Raw genomic sequence first — 12,804 nt, forward strand, 5'->3', positions numbered from 1 at the left:
ATTATAGCAGTTCCTAGTGATTAATTACCAGGATTTTAATTATCTTAACAAGGATTAAGGCCTTAACAGATCAGAAGGATTCCCTTCTGAGTTTCAGACTTGTTTCACTTTAGTTGTTAATTAATTTTCTTGGAAAAGAGCTGTGGAAATCATTAGCATAGCTAAGCTGAGTTTCATTTAAAAGCTGGTAAGAAAGGAAGGAAATGGTACTGGCATAGAAATTCTCTTGAGGATTAGCTTTAAGTGTGCAGGCATAGCTGAGAGGTTAAGATGTGGCCCTAGGTACATTAAGTTCAGCTGTGTATGCCCCGACAGCTACAGCTGTGAGCTGGTCTCTGACTGTTTGATCCGAGGGCCGCAGACATACAGGCCATTGAAGGGATGAAAAGTTCCATCTTTTGTGTCCTGGCCAGGAGGGGTTTTATGACTGATGGAAAAAAGTGAGAGTGTGAAGGAGAAAGAAGATAGAAAGAGGAAAGAGAGGGGAATGACCTCCTTCATTTATCCCACTGCCCCCATTCATGTCTCTAAGGTGGCTTAAACTCTAATATTCAAGAGTGCACCTCTGTCATGCTCCTCCCGGTTCACTGCTGACAGTGTGGTCCTTCAAAGGGTCAGGACAGACTTAAAGTATCTAGAGCTGGAAGGTCATACCATCTTCCCCAGAGCAATAATATTCATTGCAATGAAATTTTTATAAGTCAATAGGAAGCGTTATTAGAGGGGATGCATAACCCCTTCCTAAGATTCCATCTAGCTTACAAAATCACGGAGCTTCTCCTATCAACACTCAGGCTGCTTCACATCCTCAAACCTCCCATTCAACACATGGGCCTATGCAAAAGATTCCTGCCTATTCGCAGCACCAAGGAAGCTTTGGTAGAGCTCTGGTATAACACAAGAACATTTAGGAAGCGCAAGACAGAGGCGAGGCCACCCTGAAGCTTTAAGAGCAACCTTCAAGGGCTCAGGGTCAAGGCAGTGATATTGTTAGAGATGGAGCTTTTTTACCAGGATGAGGAGCCATGGGGCTTCACAGAGTACAAAAAGAAGGGGATGATGCAGAGGAAGTGAGGGCAGGGGTCAAAGCATATTGAAGAGAAATTACTGCAGGGTGTCTCCCTACAGAGGTTGGAATGACTGCGTTCTGGAGCTAGTTTTACATTTTGACTTTGTCTCATTTTCTCACAGTAAGCAGTTGGTGAAGGATAAGTTTCTCTTTGTTCCTCAGTTTTCTCACATAAATAGCTCTTGAGCACTGTTGGCACTTTAAAACATTAGGTGACGGCCAGAACCTACTGATGTAACAGAGGGACATGTTCAGAAACTTTTTCCCAGCCAACTACCTGACAATGTTTAAAAAAAAAATCATGCTGTGAAACTCAAAATGTCAAACCATTATTCTGAGTACAAAGGCATACAATGCTGAAATACAAAGTGAGTATGAGGAGACAGGGAAGGAGGCAAGGGAAAGGTTAGCGGGGACATCCACAATGAATCACGGTGGCCTACCGAGGTTGACGGTGAGCTTGACGCGGCCTCCGTCCAGCTCCAGTCGCAGGGTGTCCGCTGACTCCTTGGAGGTGGTGGCCATGAGCAGGCCGTATGCTCGCTGAGACATGAAGCGCAGCGCCACGTCTTCGGCCTCCGTGTGCATGGTGACCGGCATGATGATCTTCAGGTACATGCTGCCGTCGTAACTCAGCACTGTTGCCTCTGCAAAGGGGTGATGGAGAGGATAAAGTAAGCAACGAGTAACGATGAATCCAGAGCAAGGGTCGGGCCAGTGTCACAGCTAAGTTTAAAGTAGCTGTGATAATCCATGTAAGCTTAATTACAGTTGAAAAATCTTTCAATCACTCACATCCCGCTTTCTCCAAAGACGACAGCTCTAATTCAAACAGGATTTAGACAAGACGTATTTGGACGCCATATCAACAGCAAAGGATCAAGGGAAAATTCGGCATGAATCAAGATCAAAGCCATGTATGTCTGAAAACGACACACCAAACCAAAAAGGGATATGAATCTTGTTACACCTGTCAGACATTCAAATTTAACAATTTCATAGAAATAATCAATGCACACATCTTCTGAATGTCTTTTTCTCTGTGTACACTTTTAGCACACCTTATCATTTACAATGAATTTGTTAAATATGTATAACCTTTACTTAAAATAGGTCTATCGGATGGCCTAGGAACGCCTCCCAGATAAGCTGGAGGCTAGGAAGAGGGAGGTCTGGGCTTCTTTGCTTCTGTGGCCCAGCCCCCTGATAAGGGGATAAAAAAAAAATCTATTTATGTATGGATGGATATATAATTATCTCATAATCAATGTTCCCTCTAAGCTGTGCACGTGCGCAATTGCGCACTGCTGGCACGGTCTCTGCGCACAGAAAATCTGCGTTGCGCACAAAAAAAAAATCTAACCTGAATTGAAATTAGAATTAAAACTTTAACAATTCTGTTTTGCAGTGTTAGTCAGTAAGTGACTGGCTGCTCCTGTATGGGATTAGAACGATGCCACCTTATCCCATAGTTCAGCCAATAATGCGATTCACATTCGTATATACGCAGCTAATCAACGTCGTCGACAGGCTATGACAGCGTCCTTATGTGCCGACACCGGTGTTTTAGCTAGCAAAGCAGCGTGGCTGATGTGCAGTGAAGCCATGTTAATGACAACGTGTACAACCATTGGAGATGTGAGCAGGACAGACAGAACAATTGACGGAAAAAGTGTGGACTTTATACCAGTTTTTAAATTGTGTTGATAGGCCACGTAAAACCAGAGTTATGATAAAAATATATGCAATGTTTGGTTTTCTTCCTGAATACTATCGTTGTTTATATTTACTGCGGGACGAAATGGTAAAAAGCCTTATAAGAAAAAAGGCTCGAAAGCACTCTCCGCCTGTGAGCAACCCCCCCACCTATTCCCCGCTACCCCTTTCGTATTCGTCCAAAAAAGTACCATGTCGACCAATCAAAAAATGATATGGCAACGTGGCATCTAGTTGTTAAGAAACGGGGGGAATGTTTAGGAGTGACGGCGGTGTTCTGAGATGTGAGAGATTTGAAACGTTTAGCGCAAATCTTGTGTAGTTAGTGTGTCGTGTAGTCAATAGTTTTGTTGTGTGTGTCAGAACAATGAGGCGACTGCTGAATGTTACAGGTGTTACAGGAGTGATACATCTCCTGTTGTCAGGCCTGCAGGTATCAGGCTGTTGTTCTCCTTTATCTCATAGTGGACAGAACTTATTTTTTCGAGTGGCACAAATAATTTGTGTGGCATCAGATTTGATGCAGAACAGCTGATTGTTCTGTAAATAGTTTGAAATGTTTATTTAAAAACGCCTTGGCTGCATTAAAAAAAAAAGCTGCAAAAAACTTTGTTGTTTGCCAAACTGAGTTACTGTTTTTGAAGAAGTAACTATATAATTAATTGCCCAGCATTGGTCATTATATACTGTATTTTGCAGACAGAGAGTTACAGGACTCTCTCCCAGACCACAGACTCATAATACAAGACAGAGCTTTATCAAAAAAAAAGAAAAAAAAAGAAAGAAAGTTGTGTTTTCGAAATTGGAGTTCAAGTTATTTTTACTTCCAATAGTGTTAACATACTACACAGGTCAATGACTAGATTTTTTTTACATTTTCATTGTAAGTGGGCTAAAACAGTTAATTAAAAGTAGTCTAACATAAATGTAAATGCTGTCATTTGATTTGACTTTAATAAACCATGTAACTTGGATGGATTAGATGCTGGCGTGACCACAGTGCACACGTCTGATGTCGCTCACAGTGGTCCAAGGGATCGCTCAGGGAGTTTGTGTGTTCGCTCAGACACAAGAAAAATTAGAGGGAACATTGCTCATAATTATGTTTACATTTGTTCACAAGAACCCACATTTCAAGAAAATGCTGACAATTTTAAAGTGTAGTGTATTAATACAAGAAGAACAGGAAACCACAAAAAAGGAATTAGCAAAAACATCAGATGCTTGCCAAGCTTAGAAAAACAAAACTCAGTCCGTGCTGTAACATGTTCCTCATGTTCACACTACATTTAAGCGTGGTTAGTTTCTCTAACATCGCTCCTGCCATAAATAGACCACTGTTGGAGATTGACAGTTCCAGAGGAGTGCTCTTATCTTGGAGCGTGGGTCGATATGTGTCACCACAGGCTAACATGAGTCACTTTCACGGGGTGCTTCAAGCATTTAGATTTTAGAGTGTACAAAAACACGATGTTAAAAGATGCAGAAAAATCCCTCCTACAGGCCAGCAATCGCTTAAAATGCTGCTATTTCAAGAGAGCACATCAGATTCACAAATCCTACACAACACACTGTGTGCACTTTGACAAAAGTCCCACTTGTATTAAAATGTGATGCCGGTGCATTATTTTATCAAAACAGTGAACAGCTAAAAGAGACCATTCATTATTGCATAATCACCATCACTACAACCTGCAGGGCCCTGTCCTTGTCAAATCAATATCACAGATTCTCCTGTCATTCTGCTAATCTGTGAACTCAGTCTATATCCACAGTTGTATCTAGCTGGCTATTACAAAAGTGTGCCTGCGACACATGCTTGCAATAATACAAAAATCCACAAGATGGCAGAAGAACATCGCTTAAACCACACGTCATCCGAGGAACCAAATGGTAAATTGTTAAAATTATCACCCTTCAAAATAAGGATATTTCATCCTATACCCTGACTGTCCTGACTTGAATCCAATTTCTCCTTCCCTCATTACCCTCCTTGTCCCTCAAAATTCCATTCCGTCATGGCTCACTCACCCCCTCAGACATGCAAAGACAAACCGCAGGCTGAGGTGTCTGCACCTAATTGGGATGAATCAGAAGGACGTGGTGCTGTTTGACGAGCTCACCCTGCCTCGCTGTGGTGCAAAGGCCACTCGTGTGTGTGTGACTGACACAGATGGCGGCAGGAGGCCTGGCTGCTCTGTCGCACTCCTGCCAACATCCCAGCACTTCAGCCAGTGGGCTGAATGCAAGCAAGTCTCAGGTGGCATTTGGTGCACATACAGCTCCTTGTTGGTTACAATACAAGGAAGAATGTTGTCTTATGTGTCAGCAATGATTCCACATTAACTTAACAGAAACTTTTCATTGTTTGGTGTTGGGACTCTCATGATTTCCTTTTCATTCTTACTGCAGTGCATGGGGCCTTATATAAAGGAATATCTTTGCTTGTGTGTATATGTTTGTCCTGCTTTTAATGCGATAAAAAAGCATTTCATTTCTTTTCTGGAGTGTAGCCAAAACAATTATATTTAGCATAGTCAGTATTCAATTATATACAGTGAATTCAGATTCTATAATTAATCCTTTACTCTTGGCCCTTCTTACCTATCTCACAGTTGGTACCAAGGTATCCGGTGCCAGTGCAATCACAAATGTACCGGTTCCAGCCCTCTTTGCAAAGACCTCCGTTGCCACAGGGGGCACTGCTGCAGCGTTTCTGTAGTTCACGGGTGCAGAAACTGCTGACACCCAGGGCACTCTGGATCTCAGCCAGCCGGCGGACATCCCGGCTCTTGCCGTCGATGAAGAGGTCACGGACGCAGCCTACGTAGCCGTAGTTAAGGAGCGCTGTCCAAACTTCTGGCGGCAGGATGAGATCTGACTTAGATTCGGGCAGCCCGCCCAAGTACATATCACTGTCGAGGTCCAGGATTTCACTGCCCTCTGGGGAGCTGAAGGGCATGCTGCGGCTGTTGACTGAGATTGATCCTAAAATACAGAAAGAAAGAAGAAAGAAGCAGCAAGATGTTAACTTTTTAATCTGATGTTACTGGCACCTGGATACATCACCCTAACCGCACCTACATGAATGCATACAGGTCCCGCTTATCTGTGCATGACTGAGCATGCATCTTGTATTTAGTGCTTGACTAAAGTGATTCAAATGGTCAGGACTGAAAATGTGTATAGTCTGTATACGTAAATGTGAGTGAGCGGAATAGTGGGAGGAGCAGTAGGTGGCTAATTTAGGGAAACAGAACAGGGACAGACGGAGACAGAAGGACATACACGACACAGGAAGAATAGATGACAGTAGAGTGTGCATCCATATGCGTGTGTGTGTCTAATGTGTCTATAATAGGCTAAATGGAGGAGAAGGGAAGCAGAATGCAGCAGGGAGTGGGTGAAACAAAAGGCCCTCTCTCTTTCGGTGATTAACGACTCCATCTTAATTTTCTATTAAAAGCCAATTACAGGAGGAGCAGCAGTGAGATCCCATGCGTGCATACACACTCACACACACATGTATGCACACACTCATTCACACACTTCCTCATTACAAGGCAACAATTGGGGGAGATATAATGTCCAAGGTTCTTTCCCACCTACAGATCATTCATCAGACAATGCACACTCAAGCATACAGATGCTCCTGTTTGCACCCCCAGAAGGCAGAGGAATTTAAAGACATCACACAGTTTTTAAAAATAGATATACTGTTAGTATATGTAATCACTACTCTGCTTCCAACATGATTGAATTGGCATGAAGGACAAAACAGTATTTGACTATGAAAAAGTCAGTTCTGTCCCCTTTTCCGTGCAGAGTCTATATTTCTGTCTTCCTAATCCAGTGAGTGGTTCACATGCACTTAAATAGCATGCAACATAAAAAAGTGACTAACCCAGTTTTAAAGCACTCCTCACCTTTCCTTCCTTCTCTTTGGAAATCCACATGGCACCATTCCCCATCGTTGACCTTCTTGTTGCTGGCCTTGAGCTTTGTTTTTCCGGAGCCCATATCGATCAGCAGGTACAAATACCCATCCAGAAGCTCCATGGCAAAGTAATCAGTCTTTAGCTCCCTACCAGGCTTCTGCTCTTTAGGCCCCTGAGGCCGTCCGTGGCTGAATAAGAGAAGGCCGCTGGGCTCTGTGGTCCGAAAGTCGAAAGAGATAGAGCCCGTCTTCTTGGTGTTCCACTTTGGCAGAGAGATGTAGGACTCGGGGGTCTCAAAAGTTACAGGATCCAGGGCTGCTACATCCTCACAGCGGAACACCAGGTCACCATTCAGGGTGATTTTCGGGTCACGCTCGATGGCCAGCCGTGACAGCTCCAGCTTAAAGTCGTTGTTCTTGTACACCACCTAAAAGAAAAGCAAATGGTTGAAAGGTTATGATTGTGCATTTGGAGTCAGACTATGATTTAAAAACATGTGACTCAAAAAACAAAATGCAGTTTCCACAGCACAGTCTGTGTTTTCATGGCTGTTAATACTGAGAGCCAGCAAATGTATTTTAATTGCTTCAGGTAGTTTCAAGTATTAGTTATAGTGGCTTCCAGGGAATCTCAACAGCACGGGGAAATGACTTAAAACTTGAATAAGTACATGACTTTTTCATGAACTGCAGTGTATTAGCGGAAAAGAAGCTGCTTTAGTATCTCCTGCACATGACCCCGTAACAGCAATTTTAGGTCAGAGAAAAGGTTTTGCTAAGGGAAACAGGAAGAGCCACCGGCCCAATGCCTGCATTCATCTATTTTATCGATGTCTGCTAGTACTGAGGTTGAGTGAACCCACAACTTAAAGAGTGTATTGTACACTCATCACTGGTGTTTAAACTCCTGAACTCTGGTTCATTCGATAAACGATGCAAAATTTTCTTCTTGTACAAAACCATTGCTCACAAATGGAGTAAATATGCATAATAAATTGAAAAAATTAAAAAGGCTCCAGGGGATATCCAGAAAAAGCGAATGTTCCCTACAGCTCCAATGCAAATGTCTCCAATGGTCTTTGATGAAACACAGCTCTATTGTTTGAGCTCAGAGTGTTTGCGTCTATGCCTCCGTGTATGCATTCATAATGGATTAATTGCTAAAGGCAAAGTAAATCATTCTTGTCTTTCATAGTTTTAGTTTTCTTTTTATTTGTTGAACACTCTGTACACAGCTTTGTGAGAGGCCTTCCTCAAGGTAATACTGTGAATCAGCAGAGCTCTCTCCATTTGTGCGCTGTTCGCACTCTCTGTTTACCACACAGCTGACAATATAACAGGGAAAAAATAAGCTGGTCTACATTTCAATCCTTGATTTCTGCTGCTGTCTAAGCTGCAAGGTTAAGGAGATTGTTCCGGTTTGGGTTTGATTCCGGCAGCAGATGTTCTCATTTGAATTGTCACTGAGTATAAAAACAGAAAGAGCTACCTGCTCTTTGTGTTTGGAGTACAATTCTTGTTCTCATGAAAGGATGGAATGAAAGTCTTCACTTTCCATTCATATCTACTACTTCCCACACAGGAAAAGAGTGAAATTTCAATTGCACAGAGGTCAGAGTGAAAATGAAGGTAGAAAACTTTTACTATGCTTCAGAATTAAGTTTCTCATTTATGAAATACATCTTTCATTTCTTCAATCATGAAAAAAAAAAACATGTATGACAAGTTGAAGTGAAGATCTTAAACTTAAGAAAAACTGAGACCTTGAAAATATTCACTAGTTATGTAAGTGTATTCTAGTTTGGGAAGCATAGACATACGACCCTGTCCTAAACTTCTATAGCCAAACATCTATAACATCTATAGCCATAGCTCATTTATAGCAGCAGAAGACACAACTTCTTGGAAGAGACCAAGTTTGAGCTATATCAAGGACTTGCTTGGGTATTTTAGGTGCTCATTGTACATGTACAACCAAATCATGGGTGCTCCACTTCAACTGTGCTGGAACAAGATATAAAAAGTAAGACAGCAGGAATAAATAACAAACAGGAGAAATGTATTGGATTTGTAGGATTTTATGTTTTAATTGTAAATACACAATTTATGGGTGTGTTTGGGTCATATTTTTAATTATATAAAGTATATAATATATGAATGTTTACATGTTTTAATTGTTTTTTGGGGGGAAATGTGGAAACACCCCTGGCAGGTTATGAGCAAGGTGTGGCTCAATAGCAAAATGATATGAAGGACTGCCAATTACCTGATTAGTGTGGGCTTTGTTTGGATGTGCTGAACAAATGAATACTGTTGAGAGTCATCATAAAGTTAAATTTAAGTTTAAATCTGGTTCCTTTTTTCATTAATCAGGCCCAAAGTTCAGGTACACAACAGTACAGTAACTTGATTAAAAAAAAATATAACTGGTGCAAAAGGGAACTACACTTCTGCACTGCCTCTGGACCCTGAGGCTATCCTGCAACAGTAGATGTGCCTTTTCAGACCAGATCAGATGAGGCAAAGAGTATAAACAAATCCAGAGATGTACAGGAAGAAAACAAACCAGCATTACCCTGGTGGTATCTTCACAAAATATGTCCATTATTGACTGGAAGCCAATCTAAAAAGTGCACAATTTTCTGTTTTCTGTCTATGTAGCATTACTTTTGAAAACAATATCTAGGAAACTGGGGAGAGTTAGTACAGTTTTGGCTGCTATAAGAAGACTTGATGAAGAATGCACCAGTCTGGGTGAGCAGACTTCACACAGTTTCCATGCAGAGGACCAAGATCTTTGAAAGAAGTGGATCATTAACAGGAAATAATTTGTCCCCAGCAAAAACAGCATGAAAGGTTTTGGTTAAGGGTACTTCATTTCACCAGCAGAATTATTCAGCTGTCTAGCCAAGCATGATGCAATGCTTAGCTATTTAATGTTAGACGCTCGCTGGGGCTGTGTAACCTGACGTAGATTAGATGGATTTGATGGATTTTACCAAACTGCAGCTTAACTTAAATAATATGATGTGCAGAATATTGTATATCATTTCTTGTTTTTCACAGAATTTTTACCCAAGCTTCTAACTTACTGAGCAGAATTATTAATGCTGAATTATTTTGTGTGTATTGTGTCACATTTTGGTTTTGATTTGCATTGGCTTGTTTGTGCATTTGCTTGTGTGTATAATTTGCCTTTTGTGATGTGGTTCATGATTTTTTTGGCTACCTAATTTCTCCAGACCGCTGCTGTCATTCCTCATTGTCTTTCACGGTATCTCTTTCAAACGCCCTCCAATCTAACCTATTTTTTTTCTCGCACACGGGCACACTATCTCATCCACTCACTCTTCCTTTCTGTCAAATGCTACACCTACACACCGGCACCGAATGCTCAACAAGAACACAGATATACTGGGTTATTCTTAAACTTAAGCCTCCTTTGGTTATCTTCAACATTAACCACGCTGCCACATGTACTGTACACCTCATAATGTCACCATTAGCACAGATTAGTCCTGGTAATTAGGTATGATAATGCTAAAATTGGCAGCAAATAAGGCGTAAACTCCTCTAGCTTAAGGTGTTAGAAAAAGAGAAAGATAGGTGCAAGAGAGGAAAAGCAGCACACAAAAATAAAAGCTTTATTTTTATTTGATATATTTACAGGTTTTCTGCATTCTGCTCTGTATCCAAAAAAGGAAATACTGTGATTACCATCTTCATATCTTTCTTTAGTTTACATCATTGCAGAGACTGCTTGTAGATTTTCCTTTGTCTTGACCATTCAGTTGTTGTTTGACTTTCCCTGTTTAGTCATTTCCTGTTTTAGTTTGTAGTCATTTGTCGCCTATGTTTTGCATATAGCTTTATTTCCCTTGTGTCGTTATCCTAATTAGTTTCACCTGGGCCTTGTTCCACAGCTGTGTCTAATTCCCTGATTAGCCCTCAGTGCTCCGTGTATGTATATATAGCCCCATTTTCCCTTTGTCTGAGTGTGTGTTAATCTACAGTTCTGCTTTCCTGTCAGTGAGTGTGAAGTGTGGTTATTTTGAGTTTTGTTCTTTGTTTATGGTCTTTGGTGTTCCACCAAATAAAAGGTGGCTTTTTTTGTTTATTTTTGTGTCTGTGAGTCCTGTGTTTGCATCATTCCTGCCAAACCTCTTGACAAACCAAGTGCTGTGCTTGTTATAAAGAATCTCACAACATGTTTGAAAAGACAAGATGAGGTGAGAAATCCAGCCATAAACATCTTGTAGCTGATGACTTTCAGGTTAGTGACTCCAATGACTGATTTTCAATAATAAACAGGTCTGCAACACTGAACATATATTTTAAACACTTAGAGTGTTGAAGGGTAATTTTCAGGTAATTTCCATCACTTTTTCTTGAGTATTAACTTTACAATTACTTGATCCAGATTGACTATTATGTGCTCAAACTTGCATAGAATTTAGTGTGTCCCTTAGAGGGTTCTTTTTATAGGTTTTCGGAGTCAACAACAATAGTAAGGGTGGCCAGATTTCTACTATATTTGTGGTTTTCTCCTTTCTTGTTTCCTAGAATCTTAGTCTGAATTTTTGAATATGATCCCTTGAACATAGCACTGATGCCATAAAATATATTTCCAATTTTATATGACAAAGAGGTTAACAGTCACTAATGGAGTGCTTTTAAAAAGTATACAAATGTATCCAGCCAACAAATAACCTGGCTAGGCAGAGGCAGGACACTACAAGCATAACCACAAATTACTGCAAGCTTTCAATGTGTACATGACATTAAAACCTCTGTGGTTAGGACGAGTGGCACTAGTTAGAACAACAATGAATGTAGGCCTTTAACCTAGTGGCAGATCAGCTACTAGTAACAGTAGTGATCCAGCAAAAGCAGAATTGTTTTGAACTGCCAGTTCAGGCGGCTGGTACTGAATGGCAAACATGTTTAGTATGCCTGATTAAGTTCAGATGCTCTGTAAACTCATCCTTATCGTACTAACACCTGTGGTGAAAATCAAAAGCTCTTATTTTCTTTTGCTGGAAACACTCCTTGTTAGTTTTGGTGAGTTTGTCTATTAATTGAGAGATCAGCCATCTTTTCAGCCAGTTAAGTCTACAACTCAGGCTTTGGTAAAGGCTGGATGACACAAATCATGAAAAACAAAAACTGAAGAGGAAGACAATGTTGTAAAATGTTGTAAAATGCTAAAGACGGTAGAAGCCTATCAGAGAGTGTTGTTAAGCAGTATGGAAAACAGGAGAAGATGGTGGCAAAAGACAAATGAGAGGGTAACAGAAGGACAAAGGGCTACATGGGAGCACTAAAGTGTGTAAAGCATACCATCACTCACAGGTAAGCTAATGCCTTATACAGTCTGCAGTCAGACAGGGTCAGGTGTCTTTACAACTGTTTGTGCTCACGTTGCATCCTTATTCCTACCATCTGCCTTTTGCTGACTACTTACTGAAAACTCACTGCCATCAAAGTTTAAAAAGAAACGTGTTGTTCTTACACTAATTAAAACTGTTCCCCTTTATTTTGATTTGATCACCAAGTCAGACCTTAAAATTCACTGACTTGTGTGGCAGTGATTTGTTCTTTCTTATTCTAGCAGTGCAACTAACGCAGGGCCAAAGCCTCCCACAGGGTCCCTCCATTGATTTGTTTTGTTATTGAGAAACTCTTCAAATTCAAAACCCTGCAGGTCTGGAGAACAAATATTTGTTACTTTTTTCAGATACTTGGTGTTGTGGATATTTGATGAAACTATACACCGCACGGTTTAAATATGATTTTGAACATGTGCTGCAGTTGGTTGATAGACTATCCACTAATCACTTCTGTACTGATATCAATTAAATGGTACCTTAAAGACTTTATGTATTTATAAACTTTAGTCTCTTTCACTGTTTATTAGCTTATGAAGCATTCTGAAGTACCAGATGTTACACTAATGGCTTCTGCCTAAATAAAGAAACAAAAAAAAAAAGGCAGCAGTACTCTATCAACTGAAAAGTGCCAGAAGTGCCAGTGAATATTGACTTGTGGCAGGCAGGACATGAGTTAGGGTGACGGGTGACTT

At 40.7% G+C, this 12,804-nt stretch overlaps 1 protein-coding gene across 1 annotated transcript in view; it reads right to left on the minus strand.

Annotated features, from left to right (window-relative positions):
* Positions 1-12,804, minus strand: part of nrxn2b (neurexin 2b) — a 643,742-nt gene that overhangs the window by 325,293 nt on the left and 305,645 nt on the right. Inside the window, 3 exon segments of the mRNA XM_025905407.1 lie at positions 1,513-1,716; positions 5,390-5,773; positions 6,712-7,150. Coding sequence (XP_025761192.1) covers positions 1,513-1,716; positions 5,390-5,773; positions 6,712-7,150 — 1,027 coding nt within the window.

The sequence above is a fragment of the Oreochromis niloticus genome, linkage group LG3 (genome assembly GCF_001858045.2).
Source record: "Oreochromis niloticus isolate F11D_XX linkage group LG3, O_niloticus_UMD_NMBU, whole genome shotgun sequence".
In the NCBI taxonomy this organism is placed as follows: Eukaryota; Metazoa; Chordata; class Actinopteri; order Cichliformes; family Cichlidae; genus Oreochromis; species Oreochromis niloticus.